General features: G+C 43.1%; 1 protein-coding gene across 1 annotated transcript in view; it reads right to left on the reverse strand.

Moving 5' to 3' along the window:
* AKNA (AT-hook transcription factor) overlaps positions 1-17741 on the reverse strand; it is an 865316-nt gene that overhangs the window by 117371 nt on the left and 730204 nt on the right. Inside the window, exons 17-18 of the mRNA XM_044058163.1 lie at positions 15079-15191; positions 13698-13946 (exon numbers count right to left, since the gene is read on the reverse strand). Coding sequence (XP_043914098.1) covers positions 13698-13946; positions 15079-15191 — 362 coding nt within the window. The remainder of the gene's footprint in view (positions 1-13697; positions 13947-15078; positions 15192-17741) is intronic.

Below are 17741 nucleotides of genomic sequence, written 5' to 3' on the forward strand. Positions count from 1 at the left end.
TGGATTTATTGACTAGAAAGTGAGTTAGTTGGAGTTGTGAGAGTATGTGATGGTGGGGAAGTTCTGTGCAGTGAAGTTTTTTTTTTAGAGGAATACAGTGGTTAGTGGTATTAGGTAGGTTAGCTGCAAAATTAGCAACTTTGTTGCAAGTCTGTTCAAGTTTGGTAAGGAGAGAGGACTAGATATTTGTAAGAACTGGAGCTGCATAGAGAAGGGTTTGATGCAAGTAGGCTTGGGCCAAGGGAGAGTCAGTAGTTAGGAATTTCTTGCTCAGATACAGGAGACCTAGGTTTTGGTTTGTTTTTTAGATGGACTGCTGTGTGTAGATCAAATTTTAGTTGATAGTCTATTGTCATTCCAAGTAATTTTTTTTGTGTGGTGCTCTACTGTAATGATGGTTTTGTTAAAAGAGGAAAGTGTGAAATATTGAGATGGTTACTTGATTCAGGGAGAAAGAGAAGTTTAGTCTTTTTTGGATTCAAAATGAATTGATTTTTAGTTAGCCAATTTTCTACAGAAATCACTGTGCGAGTGACTGAAGTTGTAACACTGTGTCAGAGGTGGTGATAAGTGTGGAACTGTCAGCATATTGTATAAGGGTAAAATGACAGGTTGAGGCATAGAGGTCATTGCTTCTTCTTCTTCTTTCGGCTTTTTCCCAGTTAGGGGTCACCACAGCGGATCATCTGTCCGCTCATGATTGGCAGTGGAGTTTTACAGTTGTCGAGTTGCCAGCCCGGCGCCCAACCTTCCACAGAAGGCACACACACGCATGCACTCACACCTAGGGCCAATTTAGAGTGTCCAATCCACCTACTGCATGTCTTTGTGATGTGGGAGGAAACCGGAGCACCCGGAGGAAACCCACATGACCACAGGGAGGACATGCAGACTCCGCACAGAAGGCATCCCAGCCGAGAATCGAACCGGAGAACTTCTTGCTGTGAGGTGCATAGAGGTCATTGCTGAAAATGTTAAAAAGAAGAAGTCCCAGGATGGAGTCCTGGAGACCGTCTGTATGAATGGGTAGAAAAGTATAGCAGGAAGACTGCCATTTGACTGATTGTTGTCTATTTGCTAGACAGGTGGAGAACCATTTGAGGGAGGTGGGAGACAGATGTAAGCTGACAAGTTTGGCTAGGAGTATGGAGCGGGATACTCCTAGCCAAACTTTACTTCTAATAAATTTGCTGCAGACTTAACAAAACTCACCTCTAGCTAGCCCATACAAAATCAATTGGCTTGAACTACCTTTCTAATTAGTTTCCATCTTAACTGCCCATAACATTCTCTGCAAACTTGAAGACTCCACTAGGAACAAAATACTGCAGTGGTATACAACTCAAGACAACTACATTCCAAAACTCAAAATATAGCAGCCTCACAAAATAAGTAAATAAATAAATCATGCAAGCATACACACTGATTATAAAAGACTATGTTTGGCATATACTTCTCAGAAGTACAGACAAGCACGGAAGGGCTGTGGCTGACTAAGTTTGCGGACGACTGCAAACTGGGTGGTATAACAGACTCTCCGGCCGACATGGAGATCCTCCAGAAGGGCCTAAATGAGACTGATGCATGGTGTCAAAGCCATGGTCTCAAGCTAAAAGCAAAAAATGCGTAGTGATCCCCTTTGGAAAAAACAGAGTACCCACAAACTACAACATAGGAGGTAATCCCCTGAAATCTGAAGAAATAAGGGATCTAGGGACCCAAGTAGATAGTCAGCTTTCCTTTGACAACCATGTTGCCAAAGTGGTTACAAAATCCTTCTATGTGACCCATCTGATCACGAAAGGTTTCGCATCAAGATCTAAGGATGTAATGGTGCCCCTCTACTCTTCCCTCATCAGACCCATTATTGAGTACAATGCACCAATTGTAATGTACCTGGCTAGACATCTCCAGCAGCTGGAGAGACCACAGAGGTACCTAACCAAGAGGATTACTGGCCTCAAACAGTTGCCCTATGCAGCACAATTGAAAAAGCTAAGACTGCTCTCTGTTGCATACCGCTTTCTAAGAGGCGATCTCTGTCTAATGTACAGAGCCATGTCCATCCCAGAATTGTTGAACATGCTCCATCTTAGCAAAACCAAATCTACTCGAGCTACATGCTCTAGGGATATAAACCTCAACACAACAATGAATATAACATGCTGGAGGGACAGATTCCCTTCGCAGAGACTTCCCTTACTATGGAACAGGGTCCCGATCTACATAAGACAGAGCCCCTCACTATCACTCTTCAAGAGGAACCTTGATGAGTGGATGGGTAACAGAAAGTTCTCACCGGGGATCACACCAACAGCACTACAAGATAGGGCAAAGGGTTCTAGCTGCTAGTACAAGGGTCTAGGGAACTACTAAAGGGTTGGTGAATACCACACAATGTGGCTGGGCTAATATATGCCTTCGGGCAGAAAGCCCAGTACCAACCTATGAACCTAAAAGAGCTCCTGCTGACATTTTTGCACATGTGTATATACTGCTGTGTTTTACTTATCCCGTGTAAAAACAATTAGTATTACCAGTGTGCAGTTATTGAACCACTGTCTGAATATTACTATTTTTTGTACTTTTTCTCACAAGGACTCTGTTGAAAAAGTTGGACTTTTTTGGTAACCAAATGTATAATAAACAAACAGAAACTCAGGTGGAGCCACAGTAAGTGTTGAGGGGCAGACATTATTTGTAGGTACCTAGAAACAGGATTGCTTGTCTTGACATCTCAGCACTTCCCTCAGAGGTCTGCAATACAGTAGGTGAAATATGAATCTCTCAGGTTTCTTATGAGAGATTAGGATAGGTGGGAATTACAATAAAGGAAGATGTCAGACTGGAAATTTATGAGACAAATTATCATTGAGGCCAATGCCTGTAGGCCTTCTGCATGACAGAGGATCTCTCAAGTTTTTTTTTTGCAAATTGTTTTTAAACTGGTATTTTTATCTGTCACTCCGTTATACATGTTTTTGTAGGTTGAAGGATATTGGTAATGGGTTTGTTGAGAGGTGTAATTGCTGGACTAAGACCTCTAATTAATGTTTGTCCAAGTAGGCCCTAAGGTATTCTGGCCCTACTTGTTATATGTCTGATGTAAATATGACAGCTGGTATTCCTCACCCAAGAGGCACTAGAAGCGGAAATCCTTAGGCAGGCCTTACATTCTGCATGCATGCTTGTTGGAATGAATCTCGAAAAATTGAAAGATTCCAGTTATTAAGAAGTAACTTTGCAAAAGCCAAACTGAACAGGAGTCTCAGCATTAACAATATCATTTGCTGAATTTAAACTCAAATAATGGTGATCAATTTAAAGTCAAAAACAATGGTTCCCAAACTGACACTTGCTATCCAGAGGTCACCTGGAAGGGGACTTGCCTGACAGTCCAGAGGGATAACCAATCCCTTTTTTTTTTGACATAAAAAGTAAAGTTGTGTCATATCTTAACATAGCAGTAGATATCCTTTTCACTGTTGCAGTATCCTTCACCTAAAGGATCTCCTGGTAAGCACAGTCCAACATCCATCCAGTTTACCAAAGCCTTCAGCTCTTATAGGTGTCGAATGTCACACACACTCCCCGCCTATGATGTAGGGTATAAAGGGTGATGCATGGATGCAGATACTTAGAACTGAAAAAAGCCTCTGGAGGAACAGAAAACCCTCAGTGACAAAAAGGAACGTGCATCCAGAAGGAAATATAAAGAAGGAAGAAAGGTAAAGAACCCCTTGGCCAGGAAGCCAACAAGAACACAAGGCAATAGTCAGGAAAGAGAGGGAAAGAGGGAGGGACCAAATATTGCAACAGTGAGGAGAAGGACATCTACTGTTATGGTAAGATTTAAAACAACTATATTATGCCCTTTCATATCACTGTTGCAGCATTTTTCACCTAGAGGAGATTACAAGAGCTCAAGAGGATGTCAGGGAAGAGGAAAGCAGAGAGGAACCATCCACAAACCCATGCAGGATAGGCCTGGCAAAGCTTGCCCTGACCCTGGCAACAACTTCCAACTTGTAATGTTTTGTGAAAGAACAGAGAACCAAGTAGCAGCCTCAAGGATAGAATTGGTATCCAGAACCTTGAAAAAGGCACTAGAGGAGGCAATTGCCCTAGTACATTGATGGAGAACCTTTTTGGTTTGGCGTGTCAAAAGCTCCTGACATAAAATAATTCAGTGCACTTCACATAAGCAACGAATGCAAAAGCAGTGCCTTTGCTAATGTCGTCGTGTGTCACCTTTGGCACGCGTGTCATAGGTCCGCCATCACTGGAGATGGTTTGCTTAGAAATACCCAAACTCAAAGTCCTGGAATGAAAACAAACAAAAAGCTGCTCAGGTCTGGGAAAAAAATTTAGTTTTATCTAAATAACGTCTGAGCTGTCTATACAAATCCAAGGTGTGATGGACCTTCTCACTGGCAGGCTGCAGAGAAGAAAAACAGGAAGGAAGATGAACAGACTGATTAAGGGACAACTCATTGACTACCTTGGGCATAAACAAAGGATTGAATGCATTTTTAAATAAAAGATTGCATCATATCAGTTCTGCAGTTTAAAATGCATTTGTTCAGTAACAAATATGTACACAAAAGATCCACTGATCTACCAAGGTGGCCTTCTCCAGGAGGCAACTGTTGGGATTTCCTTTGCTAGTTTTCCCCATCCTGGTGCATTTCAGATTTGTCTTTGTTCCTTTCTTTTAACATATGATAGTAGTAGCATAATTTTAGCCAGCACACACCTAAATATCAAATATGTCAGGCTAGGGAAATGTGTATAGCTCCTACACCACACTGTGTTATTATATGTAAGTAAGGAAACAAAATGCACAATACAATATGTAAGAATACACCTTCAGGACTTACAATGCAATCCATCCACTTACAGAAGGTGGAAAGGTTGCCAAGATAGAGAAATAATGGGAAGGTTATAAATAGCCAATGCAGAAGGACTGCCTTCATGTCAACTGATATAATATGCAATGTCTAACTTTGGAGGCCTTCTGTAGTGCATAACTGATGGTAAACATTTCATGCAGTGTAAGCCACACCTCATGGAAGAGCACAAAAACAGTCTGAGGCAACCTGATTCACTGGTTCAAAGGACCAAGTCCAGAAACTATAAGGCACCAAATGAAAAGTGGGTCATTTCTGGAATCACAATCCAGGTAGTAATGCTTGGTTGGAGAATTTGCAAACCAAAGACCAAGATGCAAAACATGTCTGCTGTGCGGCTAGAAAAAATTGTGCAGCAAGCGCTGAAAGCAGAAACTTCCCTGTTGGAGTGGCTTCTGACAGAAGGATTTTCCAATGTGCGACTCGCCAGATGAAGGTAAAACAGTGCAGTTGAGGCCTTATTCCCCTAAAGAACTATGATGGCCTGTAAGATGATGAAAGAGTCAAGGAATAGAGTAGTGACCCTCCAGAGTGGTTAGTACCAGTTGTCGCTTCTGAATGCCTTACAAGATACTGGGGAGTCCTACCAGAAATGACAACCCCCAGAAGGGTGGCCTGTAAAGCTAAATCTTACGTAAGATACCCCAAGCCACGCTATCTCTCAAAACTGCTGGGCCTGCACCTTGACTACATCACCATTACAGACAAAGCTGCACAAAGCTATATGAAGGCCCAACTGTAGGGACCATGATACAGGTCTTAATCCAGTTTTTCTGATGAGTATTTTCATGCACAGGATCCACAATAGAAGACTGGAATCTGGACATGTCAGAGAGAGTTAAGGGACCACCATCTCAATGCTGCAGAATCTTGTACAACACCTACTAGTCCTTAGGTGCTAATGCTGGAAAGATGCTGAGTAGTACCTATGCTGGCCTAAAGATTTTACAAAAGGTTCAACTTTAAGATCCTTGAGCAGAACTTCAGTGCAAATCACTGAAGGAGTGTGTGTGTGTGTGTGTGTGTGTGTGTGTGTGTGTGAGTGGGGTTCAGATACTTTCAGCTGCATAAATAACATACTTTAAGAGAAGGTTCATGAGCTTCATGCAGGTCTTTTTATCCCTCTTGATACAGCGACTGAATAAAATCTTTCTTGTAGATGACAGAGGAGCAGCAATCCAGTCCAGTCCTGTCCAGTCCACACAGGACTGCATAAATTATGAGTTTTTCCCAAAAGATGGGTCAATACAGGGGACATCTATATGGAGACCAGGTCTATATCTTTGCTCATTTCAGAAACAATGATACATGTATTCAAAGCCATCTTTCCAGGAAAACTTGAAAGGATGGGGGGAGGGGCTTCCATATTTCTTGCTATTACAGGGGACAGATGTTGTATGAAAGAGTACAGTGAGCAACAGGTGAGTTCTACAGGTGAGCAACAAAGGCCTGGCACAATGCACCATAGAGAACATAGCTAGTCTTTGAAAGCTGCTACAGAGCCTTGATAGTGGTGACAAGCTATGTCCCCTAACAGTACTGTTTTACATTAGTAAAGATAGCTTCAACTACATGTCAAACAGCTGACTTGCCATGTGTCTAACATCAGAATTACTCTGTGAGCCCAAACAGTGCAGGAGCTGCAGCAATGTCCTCTGTTCTGGTTGGCAAGAACTGCAGGACTTGAGGGTGGCCTGTGAAGATGACTCCTTGGGTCTCAGTGTAATCACTGAGCATATTTACTGGACTTCTTTTCATTAAATATCCTGAGGCTGCTTGACAAGCTTTCTACATATTTGAGATTGCATTACAAATTAGCAGTCACAAATGAGTGAAAGCTCCCAAAGTTGATCATTCAAAAGTAAACAAAACACCCACACTCACAACTCACGTATAGCACCTGTGTGGTTACATCATAACAGGAAAAGGGTAAATCCCCATTACACTGTCAATCTAACCTCCTGAGGAAAAGCCTGGCAGTCACACAGTGATCCGTGAATGAGTGTGACTAGCATTTCAGACAAGCCTGGTCCCTGTGGTTGGGTGCAGTTTTGATTTGATGCATACTCTGGTATAAATCAGATAGAGTGGAAACTATAATAACCTTCCAGGTAGTTGGGACGTACGCATCTCATGTGCTTCTCTCATTCAATCTCTTGTTAGTCAAAGGGAAGTTTGCCAAGAGTGAGTGCCTGTCTCCTTCATGATCAGGGTCTGATGTCCAACTCCCATGCCAATGATGGAATACCATATTTTGGTATGGGACTGTGCAAGGGATCATCCCTCCCAGTCCTTACAGTATTCAGTTTCCAAAAATTCCATTTTAAGAAAGTTAAGGCAGGACTTGAGTTTCTCCCTTTGGGTCAATAGTTTGAATCTGTTTTTTTAAAACAGTAGTCTACTATGTGCTTCACTCAAGACTAGTACAGACGATGTTGTGAGTCTTGGTTAGTAAATGGGTGGCTACAGGTAAACTAGGATGGTTCACTGCTTTATGCATCAGCTGGAGGAATCTTTAATGAAGAATGTTAGGAGTGAAATCTGAATTGTGGAAGCAGCAGAAAAAGAAAGAGTATTCCAAGGGTGAGTGTACATTAGTAACCCAAAGCTTGATGTCAAAGCATGCACAAGAAGCATGGTTCTAAACCAGTGAGCAAGTCAATGAAAGAACTTTCTGAAAGGCACCAAGCTGTGGATGCCTGAAGAAATAAAGAAGTTATGTACTCACCATAACGTTCCATCTGAGTAGGTAAACTTCATTTGTCAGCAACCTGTGGGTATCAGATCCGAGCCGGCAGCTTCAAACAGCTAAGATCCGAGCTCCAAGCTCCTCCCCCTTGCTCATAATCCCCTGCTATCCCTTCCTGACCTCAGATCGAGTTTGCTTAGCAACACAGAGCAATACAACACAAAGGATCACCTGCACATCCTAACCTAGAGTTATCCGGGAATGAAGGGCAAGGAATACTTTTAGTACACGCTATAGCTTAGGGGGATGGAGGGGGGGGGGGTCGGTTGCTGACAAATGAAGTTTTCCTACTCAGATGAAATGTTATGGTGAGTACATAATTTCTTTATTTGAAGTAGTTAACTTCATTTGTCCATCAACCTGTGGGACAGAGTCCCCAGCTACCCAATCCTTGGGAGGTCCTCATGGAAGGATATTCCGGAGCACTGCAGAGCTGAAGGATGCTCTCCCTCTGGAAATTATATCCAACTTGTAATGGTTAATGAAAGTATGAGATTATGCCCAAGTGGCTGCTGAACAAATGTCATCCAATGATACTCTGGACCAAAAGGCAGCAGAGGTGGAAATCGATCGAGTAGAGTGGGCTTGGACTCCTTCGGGTTCAGGTCGGACAGAAACCTTATATGCAAGAAGTATACATTGGGAGATCCATCTGGACAATGTAACTTTTGATACTGGTTTTCCCAAAGAAAGTTTAGCAAAGGATACAAAGAGTTGCTCAGATTTCCTGTGGTCAGCGGTCCTGTGCAAGTAGAACCTCAATTGCCTGTGTACATCCAGAGAATGTAACTCGTATTCATCCTTGTTCTGATAATTTGAAAAGAATACTGGTAAATTAATAGATTGATTGATATTGGGCTCCGAAGCAACTTTGGGCAAAAAGGAGGGATTGGTCCTGAGAGAAACTCTATCTTTATGGCAAACCAAGTATGGTGGTTTAACCCTTCTGGCCAAAGTGATGGCAATAAGAAAGGCCGTCTTCCAAGATAAGTATTTTAGATCCACTGAAGCTGCAGGCTCAAAGGGAGGAGCTGTCAGAGACTGGAGAACAAGAGTTAAACCCCATGGAGGAACTGCATGTTTAACAGGAGGCCTCAAGAGGAAAGTGCCTTTTAAGAAGGTCTTGCATAATTTGGAAGAGGCCCCCACATGATAGTGGGAGATTGTGGCTAACTGGACTTTGACCGTAGAGGAACTAGCACCCTGGTCGAATAAGATAGACAAAAATTCTAGCACTGCTGGTAATGGAGCTGTAAAGGGGTCCAAGTTTCTGTGCTCTGCCCAAATTGAAAAGCGTTTCCATTTGCTATTATAAACCTTTCTCGAATAGCCTTAACAGAGGACAAGATACTAGCTATTACTAGAACTGGATCAGCCAAGCTGTAAGCTTGAGGTTGTCCAGGTTTAATCCTAGTGGGTGACAGATCAGATCCGGATCTAGAATCCATGGGGATTCACTAGATGAGACCATAGATAAAGGAACCAGGCCAGAATGGGGCTATGAGGATCACTCTGCTCCCCAACCGGAAGAGGTGGATAAGCATAAAGTAGACTGGATGGCCAAACATGGGGAATTAGAGAAAAGTAGTTGAAGATTTGCTTCAGTACTCTCTGGTTCAGAGACCACTCGTGCAGTGAAAGGATGGTTCGGACTCAGCCTGTCTGCCAAGATGTGTGAATGAGAAAGCAGTTGGTGGAGATCGCCCATTCCCAAACTCTCATGGCCTCTCGACAAAGTGGGTAGGGATCTGGTTCCCCCTTGCTTGTTGATATACCAGACTACTGACATGTTGTCCATCTGAACTGCAAATGTCCCCAAGGGAAGAAGGGCTTGGAGTGCTTGCAACACCAAAAGCACCACTCTTATCTCTAGGACATTGATATGCAACAAGGTCTCTGAATGGGCCCACGTGCCTTGGACTGTTCTGCCTATACAGTGCCCCCCCACCAGAGGCGAGAAGCGTCTGTGGTCACCGTGGTTAGAGGATCTGGAGGTCTGGGGACTGGAGCCACCAGAATAGGGCTTTCCTGCAAACCCTGCTGAGGGGGATGGGTGAACTCAGTGGATGTTGCAGGATGGACCATTGAACCTGCAAGGTCCATTGTAGTACCCTCATGTTCAAGGGTAGCAGGTTGATTGTTGCCGCCATGGAACCTAGAGCCCTCAGGACCAAGTGTAGAAGGGCCACAGCACGTGGAGCTTTAGTGGGCGAAGTTGGTCTGGAGTTAAGAAGACTTGCAAAAGGTTTGTGTTTAATCTGGCCCCAATGAAGTCCAAAATCTGGGTTGGCTGAAGAGAAGATTTTTTGATACTGATTGTGATTCCCAGTCGGGAGTCCAAGTGGAAGAAGTAATCTCTGGCTGAACACAGTAGATGCCTCAGCCAGTCATCCAGGTACAGAAAGACCTGTATTCCCTGGAGTCTCAGGTGACTTTGGTGAACACCCTGGGGGCTGTGGTGAGACTAAAGGGAAGGACCCTGAGCTGGTAGTGGCTGGCGAGAAACCTTCTGGATCGCCTGTTCATCAAAATGTGGTAGTATGCATCCTTGAGGTCTATAGAGCACATCCAGTTGTTCTCCTGCAGGAGTGGGAGAATGGATTGAATGGTGACCATCTTGAACTTTTCTTTGGCCACTGACAGGTTTAGAAAGGACAGGTCTTTTGGCACCAAGAAGAACATGGAGTAAAAGCCTGATCTGGACTGGTCTAGGGGGACGTGCTGGATTGCTCTTTTTTCTAGCAGCTGGAGGCTGCTGCCTCCTGATTGGGTGGAACATCGGGAGACTCCAGATTGAGAAAGGGGATCTTGTAACCTCTGGATATGATCTGTTGTGATGGACTCCCAAACTGCTAGGTGCCTCCCTGACTGCCTCCAGAGTGGAGCACCACCCTGTCCTCCTCTGCTTCTGAAGGACTAAAACAGGACTGTTGAGACTTCGGAACCACATCTTCTTCTGTCCCTTTTGGTTCCTAGAGAAGGACCTCTGGGGGAAGCACAGTCTTGCCAAACAAAAAGAAGGGCATTAGCAAAAGACACCTTGAAGGGTTCTGCAAAATCCTTCCATAGCATGGAATGGATTTGAGTGTGGCCATTCGGGTTGAGAATACCACCTTATCCTCGGCAGACATGGACTCTGGGGGCAACTCAGCATATTCTTTGATGAGATCCCGCTGGAGTCGTATCACATGTGCCATATAATTCAGCGACCTTACAGAGAAGGTGGCTGAAGTGAACATCCGCTTCCCCAGGCGGTCCATCATCCGAGACTCCTTGTCTTGAGGATGGATTGAGGCATCTACAGGAGCACCCTTGCGGGGCTGAGGATTTTATCTGGTCTCTTTGGAATGGGCTCCACAGTGTCCGGTTCCTTCCATACCCTGGTAGTAATCAGGTCTACCAGGGGGTCGGCAGGAGGGGATACCCAAGAGGTAGATGGGACTGCGTCAAACACCTCCAAAAACACAGACTCATCAGAGGAAGGTTTTTGGGCTGACCACCCCTCTCTAATTCGAAGCATTTCCATGATGTCCCCAAAGGAGACGTCTTCGGGAGGTGATCTTGGGGAACCTTCCCCTTCCTCTAAGTCTGTGTCTTCTGTCATGGACTCAGGTGAGTCCAAATGCCTCCTCTTGCATTTGCGTTTCTGAGGGACCTCCTTGGGGGGGCTGTCCGAAGAGGCCTCACCAACCACATCCTGTTCCTCCAAGGGAACTATCTGGGACGTAGGCACAGGCTGTTCCTGGGGCCGGGTGATGGAAGGTAGGCCCGTCTTTGAGGGACTGCAGGGTGGAACTGTAGCAGGCGCCTGGGGCCTCGAATCCCTCGACAATACCCTCTCCATGACATCGAACGCCTAAGGAGAACTGCTCTCTCTGGGATCCGAGAGCAGCCCCCTCGGATCCAATGTGTGGATCGGAGCCAGCACCGAAGCAATCTGATCCAAAGGGCCAGTATGCTCTGACAGAGACGGAGCCAAAGACACACTGACACCTCCGGATCCGAAGCTCAGCTCTCGGCTCCGAGAGCTCGGATCCGAAAACGGACCCGATAAAACTCGAGGGTGCCGTCGGCGCCGAACTACGAGGTACTATCGGGGCCAACCCTCCCCCGGCTCCCATGCTACCCGGCTCCGAGACCCGGAAGTGGGTCGGAAAAGGAGCAATCGGGGTGAAAAAGGGGGTCAAGCTCCCCCTCGGAGGGAGGAGGCAGGAGCACTCCCATCTGCAGCTGGGCCTGGAGGAACCTATGCATCATCCGGTCCATGTCTGCATCGGACAAGCTTCGGGTTGATCTAGAGGAGGTCATGAGGCGGGCCGGGAGTGCCGCCTCGGTGACCTCAAAGGCGGCTGGGTCTCCTCCTCCTCTGGCTCCGGGGAAAAGCGGGGTGAATGGAGCCAGGAAGGTGAAGGCCCGGAGGCCCTGGGAGAAGCTGCTTGCTTGGCCGGTGGGGCCAAGGAGGAAGACTTGGCCCACCGCTTGTGGTGCTTCTCTTTTCTCCTCTCTCTCCTAGCTTCCCTCTCCTCCTGGCCTGAGGTGGGAGGGTGAGTCCCGGCCAGGGGAGCAGGGATGGAAGGTGGCACTGCCACAGCAGGTGCCACGGAGGGAGAGGAGGACGAAGTCGAGTCCGGGGGCAACAGTCCCGCCAGAATCAACTTCGACCTCCTGTCCCTCAAAGCCCTGGGGTTGAAGGCTGCACAAATAGTGCAGCCTGAGGAGAGGTGGTCAACCCCAAGGCAGATAACACACTGAGTGTTGCCATCCGCTGGGGACAGCTTATGGCCACACTCGGTGCATTTAGAAAAGAAGACTTTAGGGGCCTCAGACATGACTAATGACAAGATTACAGTAGGCCCAAAGACAAACACGCCTTCACACACACATAGGGGGGAGGTAATTTAACTAAAAATTAACTACAAAAAACAGTTAACAATTAGAAATTAACTAAGGAGTAACACACACACAGATTTTACTGTTATAACAGAAAAAGAAAATAATTTTTCTCATAAACAATCTATTCCCACACCTGGAACTCATTCAGAGCTGCTGACTGAACCGCGGCAAACGAGATATGGGGTCAGGAAGGGATAGCAGGGGATTATGGGCAAGGGGGAGGAGCTTGGATCTTAGCTGTTTGAAGCTGCCGGCTTGGATCCGATATAGATCTGATACCCACAGGTTGATGGACAAATGAAGTTAACTACTTCAGATCTCAACTTACCAAGTACAGCAGATGTCACACATTGTATCTACAGTTTGAGTAATGTTCTGGCACTAATGTTAAACTCCACTATGACACTCTTGCACAGTACTGCTTGCATAGCAGGTTTTATAAGCTTTAAACATGTTTCCTTATCACTTCTTTCACAGAGGACTATGGGTAAACAAACTCAAAGACAAGAAGAGGTAACAGGAACATGAATACAAACAGATTAATATACAATTATCTTGGTGCTGCAGCCATGTTACATCAACGGCAGAAGATTCTAGGATCTATAGTCATACAACCTGAGAATAATACATTTAGCCAAGAGAAATATGGTATGCTTCGCAGTTGGGTAACAGATTTTTTTTTTTTTTTTTTAATACGAAACCTTGGACAAGTCCCAGTGATCAGTACGCTGTCTGTGTCAAACTACCAAGTCATCTAGATACAACCATGTCCTGTATTCACCAAGACTGGCATTAGAAGTACCCTGTTGGTGCAGCTAGCAGTCTCACTCTAAGAGTTAACTAAAGAACTAACGTGCAGAATATGAAGACAGAAATGTCAGCTAGCCAAAGGTGTTTACAGTCCTACAATCCTCCTCCTACATGGATCAGGATATGAACCAGTTTAAAGCAATGGCAATACTACCATGCTTCCACCCTCTACAATCTCAGTTGTAAATCCATCTAAAAGTTCTGGTGGACAGTCTGATGGCCAGAACCCAGCCATCAGTGAGGGAGGTGCAGAGAGGGGCAAAGTAGCATATCTAGCAGTGGACAGCAGTCATCTTTGCATTCAATCCATTCCCTCATGGTGGGCCTACTAGTACCCAAGACATTGGACAGCTTTGGGTCAGCTGTGCCATACATGGCATTCTTGTGGCAAGAACTATAAATCATCCATAAATAAATGAAGAGAAGGGTCAAAAAGAAAAACAGACCTGTATATGGTCCTCTAAATTTCATGGAGCCATCCCGTCTCTGGCGTCCTCTTAAGCGACTCCCTCTTGGCGAAGACCCAAACATATTTCTAGTAGAATGAAGTTTTGGCTCAGACTGTGAATTATCTGACTCACTGCCTACAATGAAGAAGAAGATTAATGAAATACTGCTTTATTTATTTGAATATTTTTTCTTAGTCTCTGCTTCAGTACACTTGCTTTCAAAGACAGAATCGTGATACTTCAGCTCAAGGGAAAGGCAGAGACATCCAAAAGAACTACAAATATTTATTTAACACAAATTAATAAGTGAGCAGGTTGGGCTAAAGTTCTCAATTTAAGGACCATCTTAGGATAGCACAAAACAAAACAGTTGAGCTGCACAAGACAATTCAAACATATAAACAATGTAAAAAATAATGAAGGATAATGCTTCTTAAAAACTGCATTTGGCATGAATCAAAGCAATCACTTTTCCAAAGTTAATTGCTGCAAGTTTTGTCAGTGTCAGTTCAAGCTACAAGTGCGAGACAGAAGTTAGAAATCAATCATCAGGGTATATTATATTACCAGGACCACAAATCTATTATGAGTGCATTTGTAAAACTGCCTGGGGTGAGACGGAAGTGCATGAAGTGTCTGCAACTTAATGAGGCAGATACATCAGATGTAGAAACATTTAAGATATGGTCCCCCCCCAAAAAAAAAAGAAGCTCCAAAAATAAGAAACTAGGACTAAGGAGATAACCAGCCAGTCAGAAACCAAACTAATCCAAATCATAACTCTCAACCTCTTAAGCTCAAAAAATCTGGACAAAGCCTAAATAATGGGGGAAATGGCCCAAAAATAAGGTTTCACGTTAAATATTGATCATATAAACTTAGAAAGTTGCTAGGATAAAAGGATTTTAATTATCATGTATTTTCTGAATTTACTGTTAATTTATTTGTCCTTTGGTGAGTGGAAAAGTCCAACTGAGCCAATGGCCCATTCCTGTGGACACTCTGGGAGAAAAGCTCCACAACAGATTCTGAAGGATATTAAGTCTAAAACATAAATGTATTTAATGACTTCAAACTTAAGCAATTTGCCAGAAAACCACACATTTGAGGAACAGACCAAAAATCTGAGACAAAAATATGGACATTCTGTAAAAATCTGGATGCTTGAGAATTATGCTCCAATTCATGGATAAATTAGCAACTAACACTGTATATGAAAATATATGTCTCTTTTTGTTGTGAAAATGGAGAAATATAATTCACTTACTGACATCAAGGTCTGTTCTCCCTTGCAGCACAGGTGCAGATCTTGAACGTCCTACTGAAGATGTCAGTCGAGAAGGTTCTTCAAATTCTTCCCGTGCAGCCTCAGCAGATTTTCTACAAAAATGAAAGAACTTAAGTAATCAGATTTCAGACTGCCAACAAAATATTAGACCAAATTATACAAGTAAGGAAAAATTGTAAAATAAATCATGAATTGCATGTTGAGCAACATGCTGCAATACAATAGAGCCAAATCACAGAAAATGTTCAGCAGTTTACAGATATGGGAAACGTGTATTCCCCATTTCTTTCTGTCCTGTACATCATTTACTCTGCAACTGCAGTCTTACTACCTAGTTTATGGACAATGCAGATCCAAGCTGTTGGATTTCAGAAAATAGCAATCAACAATTACTGCAAAGTTTACAGGGCAAACCCAGTTTAAACATGCATTCGCCTACTACACGTGTACACTGGTTATTTCAATGTGTTAAACATATGGAGTATGTGCTTTATTAGAATTAATAATGTTCTATATACTTCCTACAAAATAAAGATTTCTTGCTGCCATGAAGGGATGTTTACAATGGCATGCATAGTTTCCCTTTCACTGTGAAGTTCACCATAATCTACTGATTGCCCATTTCTAATCTGTTTCCTTCTTGATTTAAGCACTTCTGTCAAAGGAACTCAGAGTTACTTTTTTTTAAAGCCACATACTAATTAATTACACCATTTTAAACTCAGGCAAGCTTACATACTCAGAATCGTACAATCTGGGCTGGTCTTTTCCTTATTTTCTGTGATAGTTTTCTTAATAAATAAAACCAAGAGGTATGAAATAAACCAACACTACAAGAAAGAGGGCTAATTATTTGATTTATGAAAGATAAAGGACATTTCATTAAAACAATTCCAAAGATAGCATTTCCTTTGTCAGAAAAGTAGTTGAAGCCCCAAACATGCGGCCTACACCTCCACACCTCGTGTTATATGTTAGCAACTCCAAAATCACTGCAACTGGGGGGAAAACAATTCTATCCTTCTTTCAGTTATGGGCTAATCAGTCTTTCATACTTCAATATTTTTACCACACAACACATTCATTATTACTCTATCAGTTGATCCAAAAAGGTGACACTTTTTTGAAAGTTATATAACGGAGTTGAGCCTTGCTACCCATCATAATTCAGCATTTTATTCTTACAATTTTGAACACAAGGTCATATGACTCCACTGATGGTGCATGCCATGACACAATGCACAGAATACAGACCACAACTAGCTTCTGAGCTTGCCAATTTGCTCCCAGACATTAAGCTAGTAGATATCTTGCAAATAATTTCAACTTTTACTATAGTACCTTTATCACCAAGTACTTTACAAAGTAGATCCAAATTTAAACAAGCCAAAGTTAAATAAAGGTGAGGAAAAAAAAAACAGTTGAAGCTTATAATATATACCTGAAATAGACAACTGATATACCAATACAAATATTAAGATACAGTAATAAAATGCAAGTCTCAATCAAAGATGACCAAGACATGTTCAGTACCCCAAACTCACACTGAAAATGAAAAACTATTTTAACATTCCAAATAAAAATTGACTTACACAGACTGGAAAAACAAAGAATTAGATATGTACTGTTATCAAGTAATATATGTGATATCTGTGTAAAAAAATCTTAACAAATATTTTGTATGTTTTCAAGTTGTTTGCGCATTTGCACAGTTATATTTAAGTTCTGTGAACTCTGCAACATGTGTATCCTGTGCCATGAAAATTAAGTATTTAGATGCAAATGACTTACTGATGGCCTGAGGCCCATGTCCACTGGAAGAAGAGAGAAAGAGACAGAGAGAGGTGCTACACTGATAGTTTGTAATCACTCTTTCTCCAAAGGACAACTTCAGAGTGAGAATATTAAAGTAAGGGCAGTGTTGAAGTGAAGTCTTCTACAATGGGCAACACAAGCCCCCTGCAAAAATATATTTTATTTGACTCATTTGCTCATAACATGACAGCAGAAGTATGTACGTTATGAGAAGGGGAGCACTTGAGCTAGAGATCTTGTAGCAGGAATACTGTGATTTGAAGCACGATGCAGTAGAGTGGATCCATCATTGTATGTACCTCCCTTTTGTTCATTACACCACCAGAAGAAATGCAGAAGTCAAATGTTCACTTGAGCATTTACTAAAATAGCATGAATTCAGCAACTGCAGAGACTAGGAGGAAATAAAGGAATTGTCCTCAACAGTAGCAGGGCTAAACCAAGAAAAACCTTCTGCATTTTGATATTTCTGGAGGTGGTGTGGCACAGATAAGGACTGCACGTAGGACCCTTCCCATGATCCACACATGGAGAATTTTCAGTCTGTCTCTTCCTGCTAGAGAGGTAAGCTAGTAGATTCCCCTTGCAAACTCAGTGGGTAGCAGGGTTAAAACACTGGCACTTATGGTACCACTTCATCTAATGCTCGTTGCCTCTTTAGGAATAAAATTTAAATATTTTTCATTTATAAGTATCAGGACAAAAATTTGAGATGTACAAGTTGCAAAAGAAAAAAAAAATGACAGGTCTCAAGAGGTACTCCTGGACTTTAAACCAGCGAGTGACATCATAATATCTAAATAAATTAAAAAAATATCCCAAGGAGT

Source organism: Protopterus annectens, chromosome 16.part0, assembly GCF_019279795.1.
Source record: "Protopterus annectens isolate FY-2018-M chromosome 16.part0, PAN1.0, whole genome shotgun sequence".
NCBI classification, from domain to species: domain Eukaryota; kingdom Metazoa; phylum Chordata; order Ceratodontiformes; family Protopteridae; genus Protopterus; species Protopterus annectens.